Source organism: Podarcis muralis, chromosome 1, assembly GCF_964188315.1.
Source record: "Podarcis muralis chromosome 1, rPodMur119.hap1.1, whole genome shotgun sequence".
Taxonomy (NCBI): domain Eukaryota; kingdom Metazoa; phylum Chordata; class Lepidosauria; order Squamata; family Lacertidae; genus Podarcis; species Podarcis muralis.
This window is the reverse complement of record NC_135655.1, coordinates 115221635-115248568: the sequence shown is the minus strand read 5'-3', so window position 1 is coordinate 115248568 and position 26934 is coordinate 115221635. Positions and strand designations below refer to the sequence as shown.

General features: G+C 42.6%; 1 protein-coding gene across 4 annotated transcripts in view; it reads right to left on the bottom strand.

Moving 5' to 3' along the window:
* Positions 1-26934, bottom strand: part of CHN1 (chimerin 1) — a 101829-nt gene that overhangs the window by 22611 nt on the left and 52284 nt on the right. For 3 of the 4 annotated variants that reach the window (XM_028749208.2, XM_028749190.2, XM_077916884.1), the window contains 2 exons: positions 18257-18545; positions 9469-9546 (listed from right to left, as the gene is read on the bottom strand). In XM_028749208.2, coding sequence (XP_028605041.1) covers positions 9469-9546; positions 18257-18545 — 367 coding nt within the window. Of the gene's footprint in view, positions 1-9468; positions 9547-18256; positions 18546-21945; positions 21999-26934 lie in introns of those variants that run through there. The other variant, XM_028749216.2, reaches the window with a different exon arrangement.

Sequence of the window (26934 nt, the reverse complement as noted above, 5' to 3'; positions counted from 1 at the left end):
CTATTCAGATAAGATTATCACCTTTGAAGGTTTGGTACCTTGTATATTGCAAAAATCAAGAGCAGTAAACCAGGACATGAGATGACAAATTACTTTCATATGTGCAGCAGTACACATAAAGATGATACCAGCCCTATATCTCCTTTGATTGCAGAACCGCCGGAATCCCTGGTTGCGTGGCATTAGGACTGGGCCAGGTTAGTATTACAAGAGGAGCTCGAAAGGGAAAGCTAAATAAAATTTTGTTTCAGCCATTCTAAAACCAAGTGCTGCCATTTTGGGATCTCCTCCCAGGCTGGGCTGCCTCAGGTGGGCTAGTTGTGGCATAAACTGCAACGCAGCACAGAGCAGAAGGTCGGTGGGCTGAGATTTCTGCCAGCCTGTTCAAAGCATATTAACATGCTGGGAAGGCTTCCAGAATATTCTGTTCCCCGCCAAGGGTCAGCTGTTTGGTGGGAAGCTCAAGTTCCTCCGAAACTCCACTCCTAACTTTCTTCTGTGCATTTTTAGCGTAGAAGCAAATAAATGGAAGGTGGTTCTGCTTAATCTTAATTACTGATACTTGTTTTAAAACATTTACCAATACCTTTGCTCATATAAATATCCCAGAAGTACTGAAAGCATGATATGAACCCATCTACCATATTTTTCGCTCCATAAGACGCACCAGACCACAAGACGCACCTAGTTTTTGGAGGAAAACAAGAAAAAAAATATTCTGAATCTCAGAAGCCAGAACAGCAAGAGGGATCGCTGCGCAGTGAAAGCAGCAATCCCTCTTGCTGTTCTGGCTTCTGGGATAGCTGTGCAGCCGGCATTTGCTCCATAAGACGCACACACATTTCCCTTTACTTTTTAGGAGGGAAAAAGTGAGTCTTATAGAGTAAAAAATACAGTAGTTAAAACATTTCATGAGGAAAATACTGTTTTCGTTTCATGGATGAGAAAAGAGAGGAGGATAAAGATGAAAAGACCAAGGGCACTTGGCAAAATCTTGAAGAAATAGAATTAATGTAGTACAGTGGTACCTCGGGTTAAGTACTTAATTCGTTGCAGAGGTCCATTCTTAACCTGAAACTGTTCTTAACCTGAAGCACCACTTTAGCTAATGGGGCCTCCTGCTGCCGCCGCGCCGCCAGAGCACGATTTCTGTTCTCATCCTGAAGCAAAGTTCTTAACCTGAAGCATTATTTCTGGGTTAGCGGAGTCTGTAACCTGAAGCGTATGTAACCTGAGGTACCACTGTAATATTGGAGATGATGGCTGGTAAAGTATGAATCTCAATAGGGAAATATTTTTTTTTTGAGTGGCCTGGTGAAGATATCCAAACCAGTCGGATACATCCATATGCATGGGACCTCTTTGGCTTGTAGAGAAGGGAAAAAAAGAGATTAAAAAGTTGGCCATTCAGGAGATTTAAGCAATCAAGGTTGAAGGCAATGGATGTTCTGCAGTAGCAGTTTTCTTCAGCGCGACAAGGTCACTGAGAAGACTTAACGCTCTGCCTGCTGTCTTTCAGACAATGCTGAAGTTGCTCAAGTATCGAGCCTGCCCTGAATTTCAGCCAGCAACTTTGTCCAGGACTTCAGAGGACAATGGGGACATTTTGCACTGGGGCACTCCAGCATCCTTTGCCGCAGCGTATAAATAGCATTGTTTTATCAGCAAGGGCGGTGGAGACTCGAATGTCGAGTAGCCAAACATTCTTTACAGCCCTCACTCATTTCCCAGCCAGAGGTTCGGCGGTGACTTGTTTCACTTCCCTGTGGGTATTAAATGTGTCAGCAGGAATGTGAACAAGTGGAAATTGTATTGCAGTGAGGCTACTGCTAAACCAGTACAGGAAGTGGAAGACAATGGAACGCACACTATTTTTCTTTTAGGGATAAAGGGGTGGTTTTAAAATTAGTATCTACTGCACAGCCCAGCCTATATAGATATAGATTCTACTGTAGGGTACGTATCTCTTTTAGCAGTAAAAAAAATGGCAAGCCCATCGAAAACGGGAGCAAGAGCGAAACTTATTGGCTAGATATAGAAATGCACAAGGCAACTGTACAAAGCTGCAAATGAAAGGAACTAGCCCGGCCATGATGCTCTAGCTAATTTGGAGGAAAAGCTGCTGATGATAAGAGGCTGTGACACACCATATCAAGTCCTTGAGGCAAACGCCTAGGCTGCCTCATTAGAGTCCTTCTACACTTCATCACATAGGGGAGCTGCTCAGCTCCTCAGGCCATGCATGTGCCAAGGCGGAAGACTCGCAAGCAGCAATGTGTCAAAGCTCGATTTGCCTAGGAAATATATATACACACAAGTTCCTATTAACTGGGCAGGGAGGGGGGCTAGGGAGCCTATTTTCATAGCCTTAAATGTTTTGAAACACAGAGAAAGCAGTGGGGTACGCAACTTCTGCATTATGCATATAACACTAATGAAATGCTGAAGGTTAGAAGCGGTAGGCATAGAGTTTAAGCCTAAATGCAACCAAGTTGCCTTCTAGCCACTTCCTAAGATGTAGGTTTTAAAATAATAATAATAATAATAATAATAATAATAATAATAATAATAATTTATTATTTGTACCCCACCCATCTGGCTGGGTTTCCCCAGCCACTCTGGGCGGCTTCCACAAAGACCAAAAATACACTAATATGTCATACATTAAAAACTTCCCTGAAGTTAAGATGTCTTCTGAATGCCAGGTAGTTGTTTATCTCTTTGACATCTGATGGGAGGGCGTTCCACAGGGCGGGTGCCACTACCGAGAAGGCCCTCTGCCTGGTTCCCTGTAGCTTTGCTTCTCGCAATGAGGGAACCGCCAGAAGGCCCTCGGCGCTGGACATCAGCGTCCGGGCAGAACAATGGGGGTTGAGACGCTCCATCAGGTATACTGGACCGAGGCCGTTTAGGGCTTTAAAGGTCAACACCAACACTTTGAATTGTGCTCGGAAACGTACTGGGAGCAAATGTAGGTCTTTCAAGACCGGTGTTATGTGGTCTCGGCGGCCGCCCCCAGTCACCAGTCTAGCTGCTGCATTCTGGATTAGTTGTAGTTTCCGAGTCACATTCAAAGGTAGCCCCACACAGAGTGCATGGCAGTAGTCCAAGCGAGAGATAACCAGAGCATGAACCACTCTGGGGAGACAGTCTGCGGGCAGATAGGGTCTCAGCCTGAGTACCAGATGGAGCTGGTAAACAGCCGCCCTGGACACAGAATTGACCTGCGCCTCCATGGACAGCTGTGAGTCCAAAATGACCCCCAGGCTGCGCACCTGCTCCTTCAGGGGCACAGTTACCCCATTCAGGACCAGGGAGTCCTCCACACCAGCCTGCCCCGTGTCCCCCCCAAAACAGTACTTCTGTCTTGTCTGGGAACCCTTACCTTTTTATTTCATTTTTTTAAAGAACTGGGACAGGAAGGTGACAGAGATCAGATGTTGCGCTGTAAACGTCTCTATCAAAACAAGCAACTGCAACTAACCCAGCATTCATAGAAATGTAGGGACAGCAGGGAAATGCTTCTCGCTCAGCATTAAAATTGCTTGAACATAAAGCTCATATTTAATGAGTGCATCAGGTCTGCTCCATCGAGATATTTAAACTTTTGTACCAGCGTGTCGTCAGCTAATGACCTTATGAGCAGATGGGTCCATTTAATCCATCAATTTACTAGGCAGGCTTCACAGGCAGAAGTTAACAGAATATTGTATTCCAGCCCACCTCAAACACTGTTCTAAATGCAGGAGACAAAGAAAATTAAAACCAGAGTTAACATCCCCCTGCCCATTGCTCATCTTATTCTAGGAAGTGAACAACAAAATCTGGGAGAGTCTAGAATGGTTAGGTAGCTTTAATGGCGCCACTCCCGAAATTAAAAGATCTTAGCATTCAAATATATTGCTCCAGCTGCTTGATGGTCTGCATCGTGTCTCCTCAGGACATGCAAACTGCAGAAGTAGCTTGCCAGAATTAAAGCAAAGGTAAAGGGGCCCCTGACCATTAGGTCCAGTCGTGACTGACTCTGGGGTTGCGGCGCTCATCTCGCTTTATTGGCCGAGGGAGCCGGCGTACAGCTTCCGGGTCATGTGGCCAGAATGACTAAGCCGCTTCTGGTGAACCAGAGCAGCGCACGGAGACCCCGTTTACCTTCCCGCTGGAGCGGTACCCATTTATCTACTTGCACTCTGACGTGCTAGGTTGGCAGGAGCAGGGACCGAGCAATGGGAGCTCACCCCGTCGTGGGGATTCGAACTGCCGACCTTCTGATTGGCAAGTCCTAGGCTCTGTGGTTTAACCCACAGTGCCACCCGTGTCCCTGGCCAGAATTAGATGTTTCCAATACTCAATGGCTGCAGAGGCTGCAGGTCTGGCCCAGAGCCAACGAGGACTTGGAAAAGGATAACCTTCTCTTTGCAGAGAGCGGAGCCCTGCATTACATATAGTTCCGTGGTTCTTTTTGCAGACATTTACTTGGAAAAACCCAGCTGCTGAAGCTGCAATTTGAAGGCGAGAAAGGGTCTTTGTAACTGTTATCCCTCAACTTGTTTTCCCACCAAAAACCAGGCTCTCCAAGCTACTTCAAACACAGCAACAGAAGTGACATGGGTACCTGTATCACTTTTGCTGTAGTGGTAAATGAAACTTTTTGCTGGAAAGGGGTTTGAGGGGAAAGGGTGAAGAAGCCCATCTCCCCTACACCAGCCTACTGTTTCAAACTGTGTTAATATATATATTTTTTTAAAACCCAGAAACTTAGTTCTGCTACAAGGTGTTGATCAAGCCAGTATCTCGCTTTCAGTCTGTCCCTTTGGAAACATGTCTAATTATTTCAAGTAGAGAAAACACTGCATGGTTAAATTTGTTTCCTAGCTGTACATGTTTGACATAACCTTGAACCCAATTTGTGCTTGCATCCAGCATGTTTCTTTAGCTGGTACAACCAGTGTAATGCTCTTGGTATGCAACTGGAAGAAATACTTAGATAGTTCTTCAGGGCCTCTGAAGACTTAAGAAAACGAACAAACCTCAAACTGGACAAAAGATCTCCCTCTTCGCACAATGCCTGCTTCAGTTCCAATATAACACCAGTGAAATATCCCACCCCCTATTCCCAACCTAGCAAGTCCAGGAGTTGCAGTTCCACAAGTTAAGAACTTCTCTGCACTCTCACACAACTTTTTCTAGTTTGTCATGGAGAAGGGCCATTATAGTTAAACCAGATCATATCTTTTGAGTGTCTGGTGTGCCCACTAGAGTCCCACAGCTATGTATGGAATCACGCCAATCATAGATGATCATTAAATCCAGAGCTGAGATTCAATGCTTCTAAATGGGAGAATCCAATCACTTTGTTTAAACACTGTTGTTTTATCCACTTTGTCAAGGAATCTAATTTAATATAAATTAGGTTTATGTTTTCAGAACGGCATGGGGAATTTGCATTATTTAAGAGGACATCTCCTGCTTTTATTTATTTATGTTCAAAATTCTCCTTGCTATTTGCTTTTAATTCAATGCCTGCTCTTAAAAAAATTTTTTTTATATACCCTGGGGGCAAGTTGACTGCATTCTTAAGCTCCAAACCTTAGGGACTGCCTTTTCGTCTATGAGCAATCATCATCTCTGCAGTTAACCTACGGCAGACTTTTGATAATGCCTCCTGTGTATCAAGTGTGATGGGGGAGGGCACAAAGGGAGGAATTCTGTACTTCTGTTCCCCATCATTCCCCTGAAGATCTGCCAAAGGCAGTATCCTTCAAACTCCTCTTTATTTTTATTTTTCAAGTGCAGGCCGTTTGGTTGCCAAGGATACGCTTCTTCTTTTTCTTCTTCTTTGCAATATGTTTCTCCTCTCCCATTTAAATACATTTCTAACCATTAAAAAACACACAACTGTTCAAAATGTTATAAGCCAGACCAAGAAGCTAAAGGACCAAGGTATAATATGCATTTAAATGTAATGTAAAATGATTGAAGGCTAAACAGAGGCACTAGGAAGGTTTCCCAGTGCTCTGCCTGGACTTAGATTCAGGGTAAACTAGCAAACCACTGTTTAAGCAAAATGGATTTGGGTGCTCTTCCCACTTGCAATATAAATGTTTCCTGGAAACTGACAAATATATTAATAGAGATAAGGACATTCTTATAGCATTCATGCTGAAATGTATTACCCTGAAGCAAATGGGACAGTATCAGGGCTTGCTTCGAGGCCTGAAGGATTAAATTAATATAATCTGGCACCAATCTTAATTTACGTTGTGCATACTTTAAATTAATCCAGAATATAGATGCAACTGGGCATAGGACTCAAATTACAGGTTTGGAGAGAACTGTATAGCACAAGGGGACATAAAAAGAAATGAAATCTCCTGAATAAAACTGGAGCAATATGCAGGTAAAGGTAAAGGTACCCCTGCCCGTACGGGCGAGTCTTGACAGACTCTAGGGTTGTGCGCTCATCTCACTCTAGAGGCCGGGAGCCAGCGCTGTCCGCAGACACTTCCGGGTCACGTGGCCAGCGTGACGAAGCTGCATCTGGCGAGCCAGTGCAGCACACGGAACGCCGTTTACCTTCCCGCTGGTAAGCGGTCCCTATTTATCTACTTGCACCCGAAGGTGCTTTCGAACTGCTAGGTTGGCAGGCGCTGGGACCGAACGACGGGAGCGCACCCCGCCGCAGGGATTCGAACCGCCAACCTTTCGATCGGCAAGTCCTAGGCGCTGAGGTTTTACCCACAGCGCCACCCGCGTCCCTTAATATGCAGGTAAAAGGTAAAGATAAAGGTACCCCTGCCCGTACGGGCCAGTCTTGACAGACTCTAGGGTTGTGCGCCCATCTCACTCAAGAGGCCGGGGGCCAGCGCTGTCCGGAGACACTTCCGGGTCACGTGGCCAGCGTGACAAAGCTGCTCTGGCGAGCCAGAGCCGCACACGGAAACACCGTTTACCTTCCCGCTAGTAAGCGGTCCCTATTTATCTACTTGCACCCGGGAGTGCTTTCAAACTGCTAGGTTGGCAGGCGCTGGGACCGAGCAACGGGAGCGCAACCCGCCACGGGGATTCGAACCGCTGACCTTTCGATCGGCAAGCCCTAGGCGCTGAGGCTTTTACCCACAGCGACACCCGCGTCCCAATATGCAGGTAATTATTCCCAAATTAAATCCTGCCCCCGCCCCCGAAATGACATACATTTGCATGGCACTTTAAACCACGGTTAAGCAAAACTATGGTTTGAAGTTGAGCGCACAACCTGCTCATACACCAGGCTAAAATTGGGAGAGTTTCTTTCCTCTTGGTTACAGCTTGTGGTTTGTTTGGAGAGAAACAAACCACAAACCTGGATTCAGATCCCAAAACACGAATTAACTCCTGACAGTGAGGAAGGAACAAAGCGCCCATGATTTTAGACCTGTGCAGCAGCACACTGTGTTTTCACCTTTAAACCATAGTTTAGCGTAATTATGGTTTACAGCAGCGGCGAAGAACCTTGGCCTTCAAGCCAAATTAGTTCCAGCAGGAGGCCTAATTTGGCTCGCAAGGCCTTTCACCCAGACCATGTCCACCTGCACTATACCTGACAGCATGTGTGCTGTCAGATAAAGATGTGACTGCAAAGGAACAATTAGGAGCCCTATTGCGTGCTCCCAATTGCTCCTTATCAGCTGATTGGCGCTGACAGCAAGCCCTGCTTACACACTGCATACATAAATACGGCATGTATATAAAGCCAACTGGGAACTCCATGCTTACAGTCAATCCCAAGTATTCAAAGCACATCATATATATGAAGGGCTTGGAATCCCATAAGGCAGGGCTAGGGCTAGCCTATATAGTGCCCTATAGAAGTTGCTGGCCTGCCAACCTAGCAGTTCAAAAGCACGTCGAAGCGCAAGTAGATAAATAGGTACCACTCTGGCGGGAAGGTAAACGGTGTTTCCATGCGCTGCTCTGGTTTCGCCAGAAGCGGCTTAGTCATGCTGGCCACACGACCCGGAAAAACTGTCTGCGGACAAATGCCAGCTCCCTCGGTCAGTAAAGCGAGATGAGCGCCGCAACCCCAGAGTCGTTCGTGACTGGACTGTCAGAGGTCCTTTACCTTTTGAGAAGTTGCTGCACTACAACTCCCAGGATCCCTGACCACTGCTCATGCTGATTGGAGCTGATGGAGTCCAACAACATCTGGAGGCCACCATTCTGACTCCACCTGCTGTGAGTCGCTATTACTACCATCCATATTGCAAATAGGGAGAGAGTGACTTGTCTGGAAGCCACCGAGTGAGTTCATGGCAGACGCAAGAACCAGGAACTTGCCAATCTGTAGCTCCTTCTCTGAAACCATTATGCCCCACTAGCTCTCTAGATTTCAGCTCGGCTTTACTACAATAAAGCACCACAATAGCAGGGTTCATATGTGTCTCCAGTCCAGAGCTCCGTGTATATTCAGGTGTGTGCACACAAGTATTCCAATCCATGATGAACACATGTGCAATGCATTCCCAAAGAGTGAGCTTTGTATATGCAATGGAGCGTCCATACCTAAAACCGATCACTGGATCAGAGCACCTGAGCACCGACTGATTTCAAAAACAAGGAATACTGATATTTTGCTTCGGGAGGAGTGTGGGCCAAATTTTTATTCTGACCCCTAATGGCAACCTCTTTTCTAACATAAAACCTACTGAGGTCTACCAGTTTCTGTTCTCTTGGAATAAGACAATGAGTAAGTGCTCATTCTGTTTACAAGACCTTAATTAAAGCACCCATTTAATCAGAGGGATGTAATGAATTATCTACAACCATCATTAGCTCAGTGTACACGTCTAAATAAGATAATTTTAAGGGTTCCCAAGAAATAGTGAAGAAGACAATTGTATGGTGTGTGTTTTTTTAAAAAATAGTAATAATAATAAAATAATAATATTCAGAAGCTACATAAGGAAACTGTGTGGGTCTTTGAGAGTTACTAGCATTAAGAACCCTATGGTAACAACATGCTCTTTTCATCACAGTCAATTCATTAATGAAGGAGTCGGGGGGGGGGGGGAGAGAGAAATGAGCTAGGAAGCAGGAAAATGCAGACCATCTGCTCTGCCCAGATGCAATAAAAGCATGCTTCTGGCATCTAACACTATTTAATAGAGATAAGATCAGTAAATCCTTTGATCAAAGATCAAGTCTCTCACACACAAAATCTTTATGTACCTCTGAACTAAAAGCCAGAATTTAACTAATATATTTCCCCAGACTTTTTTACTTGTACATACACGCCCAACTACTGGGTTAAGATTAGGAATTAATCAAATTAATTCTACACACAATATGTTACTTTACTGAAGTGATACTGCTAGGGTGATGTTTTGCCTAGCTTCAGAATGGAACACAGAGACATACAAACAAACAACTGCCCCAAACAAGTATGGAATAGCTGCCCAGGCATAGGTATAATGAAAGAGGTGAACTTCTTACCTTGAAACTGTGAACCTTTTCATATTTTGGAATGTGTTCGTTTTCTTTCAGAGTTGCTCTTCTGACAAGTGATGTCAGCTGCGAATAAGCAAAGAGTTTAAGAGGTTGCCAGATTGTCACAGATGACTTTTGAAAGCCCAGTCGCATTCCCAAGGCTGCCATCAATAAATCTCTTTGACGGCTCTCCTGTTTGGAGTTGTGAACGGCAGATCTATTAGCTTTTGGCCCTGACCAAGAGTCTTTGGATGGCATTTTGGAAGAACTGGCAGGTGAAAACCGAAAGCAAGAACCAAAAAGCCCAAACACCAAAAATAAAATAAAAACAAGAACTTTGCACCAATCTCAATTTGAGTTAAAAGCAAAACGAAAGCAGCCTTATTATCCTGAAGCCTAAACTGAGTTGAAGAAGGGCATCATCATTTTACTTTAAAAGAAAAATCTGGCTTGGCTGTGGTTTCTTCTCTCTTGAGGGATTTTGTTTTTTTAAAAAGCTTTCTAATTCAAGCCTGAAAACTTATGGGTCTGAATGTAAACAAAAGCAGAGTCCCTGTTAACAAAAGAAATCCCAGAATGTCTTCATCCATTTAGAAACCTATGCAGTGAATGCAGAAGAGGCAGTTTTCTAGACTCTTTTCTTCCCTATTCAACCATACTGATGACCATTTTGTATCAAAAGATGCTCACATACTGCATATAATCAGTTTCCAGTTAACAGACACTCTGCTAACCTCAGTCTAGCAAGGAGAGGGAGGAGGGGGCGGGCTTTAGCCGGCAGCAATGAATCTGACTGGTTAGATTTAGACGGCATGCAACCAACCAAGAGCCGGCAATAGAATTTAAGCAGCGTGGTGCTCAGGCTCACTCATCCTCCCTCCCACTGGAGACTTTCTTGCTGGCTCAAGAGAAAAAAAAAATATCAGCAGGAAGATAATGAGCAATGAATGAGTCATGCATCATTGCAAAATGGCATCTCTGCCATTTAAAAACTAAGGAGATTGCTCTTCAGTTTTAATGCCTGGAAATGTAGTGCAAGCAGGAAAGGGAGGAAAGCTGCGTATTACATGGATGATTGAGACAGATGAACACTAATCCTACTGCTCATGACTATTCTCACATGCAGGGACACGGGTGGTGCTGTGGGTTAAACCACAGAGCCTAGGACTTGCCGATCCCCACAATGGGGTGAGCTCCCATTGCTCGGTCCCTGCTCCTGCCAACCTAGCAGTTCGAAAGCATGTCAAAGTGCAAGTAGATAAATAGGTACCGCTCTGGCGGGAAGGTAAACAGTGTTTCCGTGTGCTGCTCTGGTTCGCCAGAAGCGGCTTAGTCATGCTGGCCACATGACCCGGAAGCTGTACGCTGGCTCCCTCGGCCAATAAAGCGAGATGAGTGCCGCAACCCCAGAGTCGGTCATGACTGGATCTGGGGTCAGGGGTCCCTTTACTTTTATTCTCACATGCACCTCCCTTTACCTTTTTACAACAATTTCACGGTAACACAAAATGCCTTTTCTTTTGCACTTGTCGTCTACTTTGCTCAGCCCCTTTTTTCTTAAAAGGCTGTCACCATCACCTTCCTCTCCACCAACATCTTACATCTTGTGTAATGATTCCCCACTGCATCCATATGAGTTGGGGCGATGGTACTGAAATGGGATCAGTGGTTGAGCTGGATGCCCCCAACGTCCTTTTCCAGGAACTGATGGAACTGTGGCAACTGATTGTAAGAATTATACTAGAATGATCAAACTAGCATGAGTGCTGGAGGTTGCATTGATAGGCCTGGCAAACTGGACAAAGCAGCCATCCTTTGCTGTGGAGGCAGTTCTCTTTAGTTTTCATGTTCTGGAAGGGTCCAACAATTTGGAAAAGGGAGCTCACCTTCTGAGTCCCTCTTCCCAGGTGTGGAATGTGGTATTTCTGTGTGTGAAAGTCAAGATGCTACAGGCTGAGAGTGGAATACAGTGGTACCTCGTGTTAAGAACTTAATTTGTTCTGAAAGTCCGTTCTTAACCTGAAACTGTTCTTAACCTGAGGTACCACTTTAGCTAATGGGGCCTCCCGCTGCCGCCGCAGCACTTTCTGTTCTCATCCTGAAGCAAAGTTCTTAACCCAAGGTACTATTTCTGGATAAGCGGAGTCTGTAACCTGAAGTGTGGTACCCGAGGTACCACTGTACACTGCTCACCAGAAACTTCGCAAGGATGGAGTAAGTAAGAGAAAAGGTTCTCATGTGAATCAGTAACTGGTTAAGAAACAGGAACTAGAGAGCAGGAATAAGAGGACATTTCTCTCTCTACTGATGGATCAAGAATTAGAATGAGCAGTGAGGGCTTCAAGATACCAAAAACGTTCAGGGAGGCTGAAACAGAAAGGAATTGCCAGGACCTCCTAATCACTGTCTCAAAACTGGGCAAATGGGCAGTAGAATGGCAAATGCAATTTAGTGTTTTTGTTCTCGTTTTTATTACGCATTTTGTGTGGTTTTTTTTATCTTGTATATTGTGGACTGCTGCAAGATTTACAGCTGAAGAGTAGTATACAAATTTAATAAATGACAAATAATAATAAATGAAATTGACTGGGCCTGATTTGTATACCTCTGTGCTCACTGCAAGAGGTACCTGCCAAGTCCATTGTATGGCATGTAACATGGTATGGCATGTAACATGCTCTTGAATTTAATGCTACAGCAATATTTATAAAGGAAGGGGTGGCATGATTAACACATGGGGAAGCATTCAGGTGAACAATAAACTAGCAGCATTTAATTTTTCCTTCCCCACTATTGGAATGCACTTTCAAGTTTGTGAAACTCATTATATGTTGTATCCAGTTCTCGAGGCTACTTTGCATTTGTACGTAGTAATTGATACCTGAATGCAAAACGCATACAGCCTGTATCAGCTGAGAATGTTATTTTTACATCTCAACTGTTCATAACAAAATACTTGGGAAGTAGGAGTCCAAGTCTTTCCCATACATTATTTCCCCATTATTCTTTAACAAAAGCAGTGACTTGAAGTGTACATGAGCCACTCTCATTCCATGTGTGGTGCACAGTTTTTGTACTGTGGTTAATTTGGGTTTGAATAAATCTTAGATAGGGCTGCCATATTTCAAAAAGTGAAAATCCAGACACAAATTGAAGCTTGTTTTAAAGCTTTTTTAAAATTTTATTTTAGGAAATTCACCAAAATATCAACACTTCTGATCTAAGTTGCCATATGCCTGGGTTTTCCTAGATATTTTTAATGATTTTTGAAAATCCCACCTGGATGCTATTTTCAACGAACGAATCCTGGTTATGTCCAGGAAATTCCAGACATATGGTAGTTTGTATTAGGTGTTAACTTTAGAGACAATGCAGATGTGTTGTGGCAAGAATCCTCTTAGAAAGTCATTTGCATGAGAGTTGGGGGAATATTTTTTTTAAGAGAACGTTTGCTATCTGTGGCTTTGACGGTTACTTGTATTAAAGCAGTAGTTTTCTCTCTTTAAATCTACTGTCTTGTTAATCAGTGCATGCTTTATTTCATTTTTAAAGAAGTTATTATATCTTGTAGCCCTAGTGAAGAGGTTTTATTTCACACCTGAGTGGGGAATATTTGGTCACAGGGGGGGAAAATGGCTGACAGGACAAGCTATTTATGCAGGCTTTCTCAACCTTGGACCTCCAGATGTTCTTGGCCTACAACTCCCATGATCCCTAGCTAGCAGGACCAGTGATCAGGGATGATGGGAATTGTAGTCTCAAAACATCTAGAGGGCCAAGGTTGAGGAAACCTGCTATTTATGCCAAAATAGGTGGTGGTGGTGGAATAGCGATGAAAGAAGCCTGTCTTCCTGGATCATCATAATCTCCAGATAAAATAAATTTTAAAAATGCCACTTGTGCTACAAGCTTCCATCAAGCAGTTGTCCCTGTGGATCTATTTCTAAGGCAAGGGGATTGAAAAAGTCACTCATGGAGAATAAGGCATGGCTTTGTTTACAGTGGTAAGGCAATGGGTTGTATCCAAGTAAGTTATACTCAGAAGTAGACCCAAGGAACAAGTAACATAACTCCATTGATTTCACTGGTTCCCTGAAGCTGTACTGACTGTCTAGGAAAATAAAGTATTTTCCAGTTCAATTACCAGTAGAAGTAAGCAAGCCACCAACTTTGCACTTATATAATTAAGACTGCACCTTCCAAGATCCTTGAAACATCATAAATAATTGTAAGTATTAACATAAATCATTTTGATATTTTTCTTTCCTCCCGTGGCAAAGAGCATGTTTATATTTTGACGTGCTTATTTCCTACTTGTCAGTTTCCCTTTTCCCTATATTTCTTAAAACCTGATTTATTTTCAATTACACTTTAGGGTCACATTAGCAGAAAATGATTTCTGGATCCCGGAAAATTAAATCTAGAGCACGCCAATAAAAAGCAGAACAATAACTACCTGACAGGAAAAGGTCACCCTTTCACAGCTATGATTATGAAAAAGAGATTTTAATCAGAAAAGGTAGTTTTAAACTAATTAATTTCCATTCTCATGTGACTTTCTGCTACAGAAACCGATGGAACAATGTTACAAAGCTTACATAAATTAGTGCTACCTTGATCATCGGCAGGATTTTTTTAAAAGACCAAACAAACCCCAAAACAGTCATGCAGACTTAGAAATCACCCACACCTAAATCACGCACATTATTTATGCAGTTATATATTACCCAGGCAAATAATACACCCCAACCAATATAAGATTCAAGTTGTTTTCTATGAGAATACTGAATACCTAGTCATATACTGTATATTCAGAACAAAATTTTCCTGGAGAAAGCACTGGGCTACACTTCATATTTGAATATATGGTCTAATCCTACACAGCTGAATTGCCTGTGGACAAGATAAACCAGGACAAAGTGTTGCCTGAGTGCCACAAAACCTTATTACACTGTTGTTATGATTATTGTTTTTTCATATTATGCTGTCTATTATGCTGTCTATTATGTTTTTATTTATGATGCTCCATAAAATGTTTTCTTAATGTTGCACATTGCCCAGGGATCTTTTGATAAAGGGTGTTATACAAACTGAATTGTTGTTGTTGTTAGTAAAATGTCTGTGATAAATTGCTTCATGTGTACTTCTTTATTTTCTGATGAGACATTGATATTCAATTGCATTCTCAACTTATGTTTACAAACTCTCTTGAAGTTGGTCGAGAAAACTGACCTGCCTGGGAGTTAGGTTAGAAGGTGTGAACAGAGTTTGGAATGAATGCAAAATAAGATGACTTTATAGCAGTTCAGAACTATAATTTATTGGGTTGTTTCTATTTCTATTGTGTATTTTGTATTTTTATATTGTGATTTTCTGTTGTAGCCACCCTCAGGCCTGCGGGTATAGGGCGGTATATAAATTTAATAAATAATAATAGTAATAGTAATAATAATATAAGTCAGAGATATCATGTGGACTTAGGAACTCCAACAAAATAAAGAGCATGGGAAGGACACTGGTATATGTGTAAATGTGAAATGGGGTGCCCTTTTTTTGTGGGAACTATAGACTCTCAATCAGGGTGCTGCTCCCTAGCTGCACTGGGAAAGGGAAAAGGGAGATGTTTATGGGCCTACAAAATAGTTGCATTTAGTCAGATGCAGTAGTTAGTGGTTTGTACAGGAATCTGCATAGCAATTCAACCTTGGCCAAAAGCCATTCTGGAAAAATCAATCTTTTAATTCAAAATGGATTTTTGAAATCCAGCTGCTGTTAAGTAAAACTGGAAATTTAAGACAATCCTTGTGAATTTTCAGAAAGCCCAGAAATGCCACAGTGATACATCTCAATACTAATATATATTTACTCATACGATTCTTGATTCTCACACATATAATTTTGTGGATGTCCAGCAAGCAATACATTAGCCCTTTCTGTGAAAACATCATGCCTCCAGCCATAATATTTTGTTGTCTCTACAGGCATGTGAATGAACTTGATCCTCATGGATGTGAAAGTTAAAAATCTTATCTGACGTATTAATTTTGCAGTTCTTCAGTTCATGTAGCTGATTCAGCTCTGAAGGAATTTGGTGTATTTTGCTACTACAAACATCATTTGTTACAGATTTAATTGGATGCAAGTTATCCAAACTAGCTGTTCAGAAACTGTAAATGAAAACTGCAGACTGGCCAAAGCGTTTCAAAGTGGCCATTCACCTATCACTAACTAAAATCTCTACCCAAATAATTTAACACTTTGTCTACTGGAAAATAATTGCAAACCACAATGATACAAATTTTGCTAAAGTCATTCAGTGAAAGATTACACTTGTACTTTGTTAAAATGATTTTGCTGTTGAGCCACTGCTGTTCTAGTGAGTTCACAAAGCTACTTAGCATTTTAAGCTACAGATATCCTTTTTCTCTCTCTAGGTAAAAGCACTTTAGAAGCATCCATTCTCAGCGTTGTGTGAAATTGAGTCGCTAAACTATCATCTTCATCCTACAATGACATGACCTAGCCTTGCCAATAGCTATTCCTTTGAAACAATACCTCAAATTGGCAAGAAATCACACGGTGAAATGAAGGATTTTGCCCAATCGTTCTTTTTATAAATAGCAACAGGACAATGAGACAGAGTCAAAGTCCACAACTGCCTTCAAAAGTTAGATCAACGTCCCTCAGTAATGTCAGGGTCCTTCTTCACAAATTCGCCTCTAGTTCCTGGGTACAGCAAGGAACTGCATGATCTATTAATAAGAGACAGTCATGTCCTAGACTCATGATCCATACGGGTGAAACTGTTTCTGTGGATGATCATTTCCGCCCTGCAATAATCCTGGGGGCCAATGTAATGTGTGGGCAGACTCTCACATATTCTCCTTACTTACTCACTGCAAGGATGAAAATAACTGGCTGCTAAGGAGGTTTGCCAAGTTACCTGTGGCTGATGTATCCCCAAACTATTCAACGTATAAAGGTAAAGGGTAAAGGGACCCCTGACTGTTAAGTCCAGTCGTGAATGACTCTGGGGTTGCGGCGCTCACCTCACTTTACTGGCTGAGGGAGCCGGCGTACAGCTTCCGGGTCATGTGGCCAGCATGACTAAGCCGCTTCTGGCAAACCAGAGCAGCGCACAGAAACGCCGTTTACCTTCCCGCCGGAGCAGTACCTATTTATCTACTTGCACTTTGATGTGCTTTCGAACTGCTAGGTTGGTAGGAGCAGGAACCGAGCAACGGGAGCTCACCCCATCGCGGGGATTCGAACCGCTGGTCTTCCGATCGGCAAGACCACAGCGCCAATGTATATCAGAGGCTAAATCACGGTGTTGCTCTTTTCTCCTGTGGCTTTGTGTTAAGTATTATTTTCCTTTTGCTTTCTATTTGTCCCCCCCCCCCCCCCCCCGTCATTACCTTACAACAATGGTATATGGCTAATTGAGCATACATTGTTCTGGGTCTGTGACTGTATAATAAATTATGTTACTTTATTTGACCATATATCGTCAAATACTACCAGCAATAAATGTACTACTACAAGAACAGGCTTGCAAATTACCATTCATATAGGCCAGAATACACACACACACACACACACACACACACACACACACACACACACTTGCAACCCCCACAGTGCTTATACTGTACTTTCTTTGGCAAAACCCAACTGTGTCATTGCTGGGGATTCTTTAGAAAGGCGTTACTAATGGAATTTATTATTTTTGAATGATAGCAGCAACAGAATTAGAAGGCACAATACGTCTTGTATATTTGTAACGATCTTCTGTTCCATTTCAGAGCCTGGGCTGTTTTTTAAATTTATAATAGCTTTTTTCATGTTTTTGGTTATCATAATCATTTTAATATGAGGGGGGGAAAGTTTGAAATATCCTTCTAGAGCACCAGGAAACACAGTGCTCTTCAGTAACATTTTAAGTATATATACACAGCAAATAGTCATGATATTTCTGGAGAGTAAAAAATATAGTTTATCAGAATTGTACTGAAGGCCACATTGCCAAAATATCTAAAGCCCAGGAACAAATAAGAATTCAGCTTATTATTATTATTATTATTATTATTATTATTATTATTATTATTAAAACAACTCAAAATTCACAAAACTCAAAACAGCCTCTTCTGTATTTAATATTTAGAGTGTTGCATTAATTTTCCTGTTACCATGAAGCTGGATTCTGTGTTGTGAGCAACATATAGGGGTATAGCAGGATATTAGAGGCTTCAGATCAGTGGTTCCCAACCTTTTTTTGGCCATGCCCCACCTAAGCATCTCTTAAAAACAAATCAGTGGGGTTTTTCTTCCATTATAAACAATATTTTTTGAATGTTAGCATTTACTATATTACAACAAATAGTATACCCTTTGTTCTTAAACTTTCATTACACCCTTGATGATATAATAATAATAACAATAATAATAACAATAATAATAATAATTTATTTATACCCCCATCCACCTGGACTTTCACAGTGAAAAAGTGGGTAAGAATCTTTTTAAAATAACTGATATTTACTGAGTAAGCATACCTTAATTAAGTTACTGAAAGACTGAGAGGGGGGGGGGTAATTTGCATTTAAACACTTGACCTGTAATTTCTCTGTTCCTAATACAATGGATGAAGCACACTTTTTAATTTCCTTAAAAATTACAGTGTTGTTTCTTTCTTTCATACCCACTATCCTGTACGACAATGTCTTATTTTTCAAATCGGATTAGGAACTTTGGGAAAGTGTTGGAAGAATAAAATTGTGATTGAGTAACTTACCCTTTTTTCTACTATGTCATTGTCTCCCGAAGACTCTTTGCCATCAAGTGTATCTCTCACAGCCACTGTATGCTTCTTGTTTGTTGGCTCTCTGCTTAAAGTTGTATATCCTATGTGTTCATAAATTGGATTTATGGTCATCTTGGCAATGTATTCTGCTGCCTTGGTTTCAATATAAAGGGTGATCAATCCATCTGTCACCAGGTCGTGGATAGACTCAAAACGTTTCTCTCCAACGAAGTGTTTTCCATCATAGTAAAGTCTGAAGTTTCTGGTTTGATTTCCAAATCTGCCTCAACGGAAGAGAAGAGGTGTATTAAAAAACAACAACCAACCTTCAGCAAGAGAACTTTGCACATAATAAACATTCTCAAACAAACCGAGGCTAGTATATTCTGTGGGTGGTTTGAACGAGGAATACAGAATGGTCAGTCTTTGGCTTCAATTTCCAGCTTCAAGGACGGTGTACAAATCAGAACCTCATGGGAGGGGGAAACCAACCACTGTGGATAGAACACCAAAGATGTGCTTGGCCTTGAAAGGCATGCTTTGTCCTCTAGTTACTTAATTATCTTGTGGACAAGCTGAAATTTAAAGCAGCTCAATGCTCAGTTGCTTGCCTATGAAGGGAGAAGTTCTCATCACACAGGATTATCTGTTGGAGAACATTAATACAAAGATCTGATGTCGCTCTGTATCTCTGCACCCTTTCTGTAGGAAGAGGTCATTCAGGGCAGAGTCGTGCTCAAGTGCCATCAATGATACTGGGTGGAACTATTGCCAGAAGTGCAGCCATGCAGGACAGACTATGCACAAGGCCAAGCATTCTTCATTCGTGGCCAAAGACCAAGGACGAACTTTTCAAGCTTTGCATAAAAGCTGCCTTGTGCCGGGCTTATTAAGTCTGCAGTTCAAGGAAATCTTTGTGGCATAATGGCTCTGCAAGATGGCGATTGATTCTGCAGCCCAAGTTGGAAATCATGTTCAGAGCAAGCTGAATTCTTGCCCTTATGAAACATCCCACCCAAAGAGTGGAATGCAAGGATGCCTGCAGTAAGTCTTAGGTGGATGAACTCCCTTGGGGACTGTTTGTAGGTCTTTAGGCCACAGTCAACACTACTTTTCCTAGAGGGTGAAGGCATCCCCACCCAAAACAACAACAACACATTCGCTGCTGTCAAGTGTCAAGTCACTGACCAGACAACAGTACCAGCTACCAGTTTTAGCAGTGTATGAACAAAGTACTTCTTTGGGGGATATAACCTTGAAATGTCCATCAGTCCACATACACTGGAGGTTTTAACCCACAACAGTCAACATCCATCGTAGTGACATGTAGTCCAATTTATGTATTCAGCAGAGGGTGCTCTGGAGAAGACACGCCTGCTTTGACTGATGACACCTACTGCAGTCCCGGCAATGAGGGCCAGAACTTGGGATAGCTTACTCATAACACCCCTTAGGTAACTAATGACAAACAAATCCCAAGATGATGATGGCAGCTGTGATGTGTATGTTGTGTAGGACTCCTGTGCCTCAAGCAGTTGGGCAAAGAAGTCTTCCTTTAATTGGGCAATAGGAAGCCTTGCCCAAATGAGGGAAATATAGCAAAAGAATACAAAATCTGGCAAAACAAACGGAAGCTGATGAGGCAAGACAAGAAAAGGAGGGATTCTGAGGAATGTGGTGCTGAAGTTATATTAAACAACAAACATTTCTTTAAACCCATTTGAAGCAGAATGACTTTTCAATTCAAATTTCAGCACGGTGTGTATTTCTGGCAATATATGGGGAGGGTTAACCCTTCCTTTCAAAGAATGCCCTAGAGCCCTTGGGACCAATTGAAGGCTTCTCACATGTCCAACAGAGTATTAGGCTTTTATAAAGCCTGTTTTTTTTGGGGGGGGGGGAGGTGAAGAAGAATGGGTGCTGCTGGCAAATATTCGGCTAATATACCCTGTCCCTGCACACTTCTGTTGCATTATAGGGATGGCAATGCTAGCATACCTTACAGGGCTATTATAAGGCTTGAGATACTGCAACAATGTGCTTTGAACACTTGAAATGCATTTTATAAATGCTATAATCCTCCACGGGCAAACAGTCGTCATTATTAAAATATTGCCTTTCTGTCGTGTGCTTAATGTAACTGTTTTCCACTAGGAAACCTAACCTTTACACATTTTTGCACTTCTTGCTAAGTTACACAGAAACGCAACGATAACACACACTTTTGTAACAGCTGCTTTTTGTTTATTAAACAGGAAATTGGGTGTATATAATCGCATACTCTCATGTCCTAACAGAGGCTCGCTGGAAATGTTATTCCACGAACGTACAAAATGGGCTTTGACAATGTCGTTAGGACACTCTAAATGGAATCCATTGTGCACTTATTTGCAAATAGCAGGCCTAAAATAAAGGACTTGGTTGTATTAAAAAAATGGTTTGGGATGACTTGTCTGGTCTCTCTTGCTGACCAGCAGCATGAGCTAATTTGCACAACCGAAGAGGACTGAGCTAAACTGGAAGTACAGTTCTAGTTTTAAAAGCACACAAACATGCACACTTGTGAGAAAGAAGAAGGAGGTCAGGACAATTTTCAAACACTTCTCCAGAGGTTCAGCCACCCGGCTGAGGACCTCTTCTACCTTCCAGTGTAGTCTGGCAAGAGCATGGGGAAGGGGAAGATGGCAGCCTATTCTGCCTGCCAGACCAGCTCCTATTGTCAGGCAAGTGGAGTCCCCCCTCCCACCGGTTATTCAGTTTTCACCTGCCATAACATGAGGGAAGCCTGGGCATCAGAGTGAGGCACCTATTTCCTCCGCTTTCCTTTAGAACACATAGCAGGGACAAATGGTATTAGTACACAGTGGGCTCTGCTGTGGTGCCACTGAAGGCGTAGGAGGCTGGAGAGGTAGAAATCCATGAATGTCACTTTATAGTGCAGCAAGTCTGCAACTTACGTCCATTTAAACTTGTGTGATTCAGCTCCGTTTCCACCCCATCATTCAGCCCGGACACTGAGGTCCAGCTCCGAGGGCCTTCTGGTGGTTCCCTCACTGCGAGAAGTGAAGCTGCAGGGAACCAGGCAGAGGGTCTTCTCAGCAGTGGCGCCCGCCCCGTGGAACGTCCTCTCATCAGATGTCAAGGAAATAAACAACTATCTGACTTTTAGAAGACATCTGAAGGCAACCCTGCATCAGGAGGTTTTTTTAATGTTTGTTTTATATGTGTTGGAAGCAGCCCAGAGTTGCAAAATTACTGTTACTATTATTGTTATTATTAAGCTTTACACAGGTGGCAAATAGATATAAAACAATTAAAAATGGGGCACGGTTCTGGGAAAAATGAGAATCCTGCCTGCTATTAAACCCAATGGGTTTTGACTATATGTGATTTTGGCTTTAGGCGTGATTCCCAGAGCATAATCCATCAAGAATTGTAGTATATTAAAACAGGGACAAAACAGGTCTCTCTTCCACCTTCCCTGGAGCATTCTTGTCTCTAAAGTTGCATACTTTAGAGGAAGCTGGTAAAAAAGGCCTCTCTTTTCCAGTGTCACAAGTGACGTTTTGTGGAATTTATATCATTCTAAAGAACACATTCATATGATGAATGATAGGGAGCTCAAAATTCAAACAAACCCCTCTTGATGGGACACGGAGCTTCAAAAATTGTTAACCTACCCTGGTCCCAAGTATCTTGTTGAAAGAGCTTCTTGCATTGCCCACGAGACGTAGCAGACTTTGAACTTATTCTAATTTCAGTGTTGCTTCCAGCAGGAGAGCTGGGAATTTTATTTATTAATCTGGGAGTGGAAAGATTTTGAAAATGTGTAAATCTCTTATTTGAGGTTTAAAGAAGAAAGTCAACTATATGCTAGAGGCTTAGTACCACATGCTCAGCTAATGACCCCCTGCTTTAGCCGGCTTCATTTTAAGGGGAGTCTTATTCGTGACACAGGTTATGTTCCTTGGGAACATTACAGCAGATGAGGAAAGACATTTAAGAGGGAAGAAAACTGAAGCAAACATAGTGCCAAACTTGGATTAAGGTTGGACAGGACTCTCTCAATCCCAGTGCTTTTGAAGCTGCTTCCTAGCCTAGGAAGGTAGCTACTCCAGTTCATTAAAAATGAGAGTGAATTAGAACATTTCTAAAAATGAAACCTCAGTATGATTACTAGTATCAACACTATCTCATTTTCTAATGCAACATTTCCATAGAATCAGGAAGCGGGAATAGGCCCATACCCACCTACATATCCCCCAACCACAGCCAAACACCCAAACTTCAGCTGTTCAATCCGTACCACAGTGTACCAAAAAACAGTCTTTTTTGCAGTTGTTTTAAGGCACAGAGATTTGGGGGGGGGGGGGTTTAAAACAATTTTGCAAAACAGTGATATGTCCATTATCACTTCTGAGGACCTCAACTTTTGCAACCCAAATGTTCATAAGGTGAGGTGACTAAAAAAACAACAAGCAAAATCTAGCCCAGCAGCAAATTCAATAGTTACTGGATATTTCTTCAGTATGTTCTCCTGTTAGTCCCTTACATTTAAAAAGTGTCTTTATTGCAGAAACAGGTAATCTAAACTACTGTAACATTGTATGTCAAGGACAGATGATGTTAAGTGTTTGAATGCTGTGAAATTATTTTTGCATGTTAAAGAACTCATTAACAATGACAGAAACACACGTTATCATCTGGGTTTGTTTGTTTTTTACTTGAGATGTCCTTGATTTTTCTTTATCCTTTGTCACATTCGCATAATGTATTTCCCCCCAAACATATTAGAAGACCTAATAATGAATAGTTGTAGGTCTGCAACAATTGCTTCTAATTACCAACATATTTCATTGGGCTTGAACTCCCGCAGTGGTGGCAAATTATTGGTACAAGTTGTGAACCAATTGTTTTAAATTCCTTTTATAATACCACAAATCCATTGATGGCGCTGGAATTATATGTTGTATAATCTGGGAGACATCATGCAGCGGTGTGCTACAGACCTTACAAGATGCATGCATCTTTTAGAACTGTACATATTGCACATATCAGCACAAGCATGATATATCATAGCAAATTGTGTTCATCTATTTTTCCTTTTCATCATGATTATGGAAAGTCATTTTTCAACACATGCTTCCAGGCTGAGGTCTTATATCACAAATGGGTTTGTGTTTTCTCTGTATGCAGTTAGTACATCAGCTTCCACTCATTCTGTTTTTTCAGTCAGAGGCCCATTGGGATACCCAACCAGATGGGTGGGGTATAAATAATAAAATTATTATTATCATTATTACCATTTGCTATGCCACACCAATGGGTTAGGCTTGATGGAATATTACTGTGATGGATTTTATTTATTTGTTTGTTCCTTGATGTCTCTACTTACTCTGTCTAGGGCAGGCACACAGGTATTTCTGTACTTATGTACCTTTTTTAAAAAATGACTCTCGCTCTCCAGGCTTCAGGAAGCTATCCGCAAGCCTTGCAAGCCTGCGGGAGGTCCCGCCGGCTCGCAAAGCTTGCGGGCAGCAGCCTGCAGCCCACAAGCTCGGGGGATAGTGGGGAGGCGGAGCGCCGCCACCCCGCTATTCCCTGACCTGATCTGAAGGCTGGCCGGGGGGGGGGGGGGGGAGAAGCAAGCTTACTTCTCCCCATCGCCAGCCCCATAAGCTCGGGGGATAGCGGGGAGGCGGAGCGCTGCCACCCCGCTATTCCCCGACCTGATCTGGAGGCTGGCGGGGGGGAGAAGCAAGCTTGCTTCTCCCCATCGCCAGCCCCATAAGCTCGGGGGACAGCGGGGCAAGCCGCTGTCCCACGGAGGCTAGAGAGGCTGTCCCTGAAGGCAGAAGTGGGAGACGGAGGTTCATCTCCCTCTTCTAGCTTGAGGATGGCTGCACAAACCTGGGGGGGGAAATAAATTTTTTCCCCTTGATTTCCCCCCCCCCCCAAAAGCTAGGTGCGTCCTATGGGCCGGTGCGTCCTATAGGGTGAAAAATACGGTACTTTTTTTGTGAAGGGGGCGATATCCATTTCCAGTTGGTGCCTTAAAAAAGAAAGACAGAAAGAAAGAAAGAGCAGAGATCTTCAACGAGAGTAATGTTTAGCTATATCAAGCTGCAAAAAATGGCAAAAATGTGATAAATTGGTCTTGCACCAGACCTCCATATTATTTATTTGTTGAGGCTGCAATTCCTGTCTCCAAGGTAATCTGCATTTACTGTGTGGGGATCTTGAGAAGACAGCTCCTCCAGACTTGATCATTAAAATCTGGCTGTGCTTTCGGCATGAGACAATAAGTTGAAGTAGGTATACTTGCACCATTTGGGATGTAGGAAAGAAAATGGCTAGATTATGCTCAGGTGAGTAGTGACCAAGGGGTGGTGTGTCCTGTTTTTGCTGTTTGAGGCAAAACAGGAAGTGCTGCCCTGCTGCTGCTGCCACCACCACCTCTGCCACCAGCATTGGCGAGATTGTGTGTGCTCCACAAAATCTTGCCCCAAATCAGTGTGGAGGCAGCAGGGCCAGCCCTGGAAGGGGGTATTGGTAACTGAGAGTACTAACCAAAACAACATGTGACACACCACCCCAAAATATGGAATTTTTGTGCTAACATGCTTCCATGTGGATATATGTTGTTGTTGTTTAGTTGTTTAGTCGTTTCCGACTCTTCGTGACCCCATGGACCAGAGCACGCCAGGCACTGCTGTCTTCCACTGCCTCCCGCAGTTTGGACAGACTCATGCTGGTAGCTTCGAGAACACTGTCCAACCATCTCGTCCTCTGTCGTCCCCTTCTCCTTGTGCCCTCCATCTTTCCCAACATCAGGGTCTTTTCCAGGGAGTTTTCTCTTCTCATGAGGTGGCCAAAGTCTTGGAGCCTCAGCTTCACGATCTGTCCTTCCAGTGAGCACTCAGGGCTGATTTCCTTCAGAATGGAGAGGTTTGATCTTCTTGCAGTCCCTGGGACTCTCAAGAGTCTCCTCCACCACCATAATTCAAAAGCATCAATTCTTCAGCGATCAGCCTTCTTTATGGTCCAGCTCTCACTTCCATACATCACTAGGATATATAATAGGCTCTTTTTATTAACTGGATTTTCCAAGGGTGGAAAAATCCAGATTAAACGTAACAAAAGTATGGACTGCCATTTTGATGACATCGAATGGACCCCGCATAAAACTTGCATATACCAAACTGCCAAGGTTGCATAATAAACTCCCATCTGAAAGCGCCCAGTGTTTTTATTCACTGGCTGTGAGTGCTCAAGTGTCAAAACATTCAAGCGCTGTATATATTAGCTTATCCAAGAAGCCCAGTTGCTTAGGAAGCTTAGCGGTTTGCATATACTGGCTGCAATTCTTTCTACAAGTTGTATGAGCAGTACCTGAAAACTCCCGGGATGTTCAAAACATGTCAGGGAGATTTGAGCTCCTCAACACTCTCAGATTTGCAAATGACCAAGGGCACAAACCATACAGAAAAGTTTAGTGTGCCACCCACTTCACACATGCAACTGGAAATTAGTTAAGAGCAGATTTCCCAGAGCCTTACTTGGAATGGCTAATAATAATAATAATAATAATAATTTTATTATTTATACCCCCACCCATTTGGCTGGGTTTCCCAATTTTTAATTGTTTTATTTTTAGACTGATTGTTTTCATTAAAGGCACTAATAAAAACTGAGAAGCAATTCTGTTCCTATTGGTGTCACAACAGGGCTTCCTAACCAAGCCAGTGCTGTGAGCCTTCGACATCACTACCTTCCCATTCCAAACTTACCTAGTAGCAGCAGTGACAAGAAGACTCAGTGGGGCTTCTGGCAGGCCCAAAACACTGTTGGAAGCATGCATGGCAATGTCCAGAGCCAATTAGGAACTACAAGAAATCAAATTCCCGGGGGGTTCTTGGTGGTAATTAATTTCCCATGGATCCTGGCAAAGGAGGAAGTTGTATTTATAGACTATGGGTCGTATTCAACTAACATTCGGCTCAGAATAGACTCATTGAAATTAATGAAGATGACTAAATTAGATTCATTAATTTCAGTAGCACCACCATGTGGTATTCCCAAATCTGCCCATAAGCACCAAAAGGTTGAGGACCTCTGGTCTAGAAATATGTCATCAGGAAAAGCTAGGACATTATAAGAAAGGAAGGCACAGTACGTAGGGCACTTAGCAGGGCTGTATTTCAGGCGGTTTTGATTCTAACTCGGCTGTTTCCACAGGGCCAGCCCAATTCAGAAAGGCTCTGAGAGGTCTAAATCCCATAAATTTGCACTTCAACCCCCCAAAATGTTGGCATTTGACACCCATCAGCAGCGAAGAAGTGTGGTAGATTTCCTTCTCCCCAACAGCAGGTTCTTGTGCGTGAACTGGTAGTGTGTTATCTATATGTGAACCACCGCTTCCACATTTGAGTCATGTATTTTATGTTATAATCTGATTTGGATTGCTACGCTATTTCTAAAATTTGTCTTCACTTGCTTATTTTCACATAAGTGATTTAGGAAAAGAGCTTTCCATTAGTATTTTTTAAAATACTGTTGAATATTTCAGACAGCAGATGTCTGGCTCTCCTGTTGATCAAAATGGTTGACTATTGATTATCTGTATTAATACCGCTATTTCAAATATAATTTTTCTTCCCACGCCATCC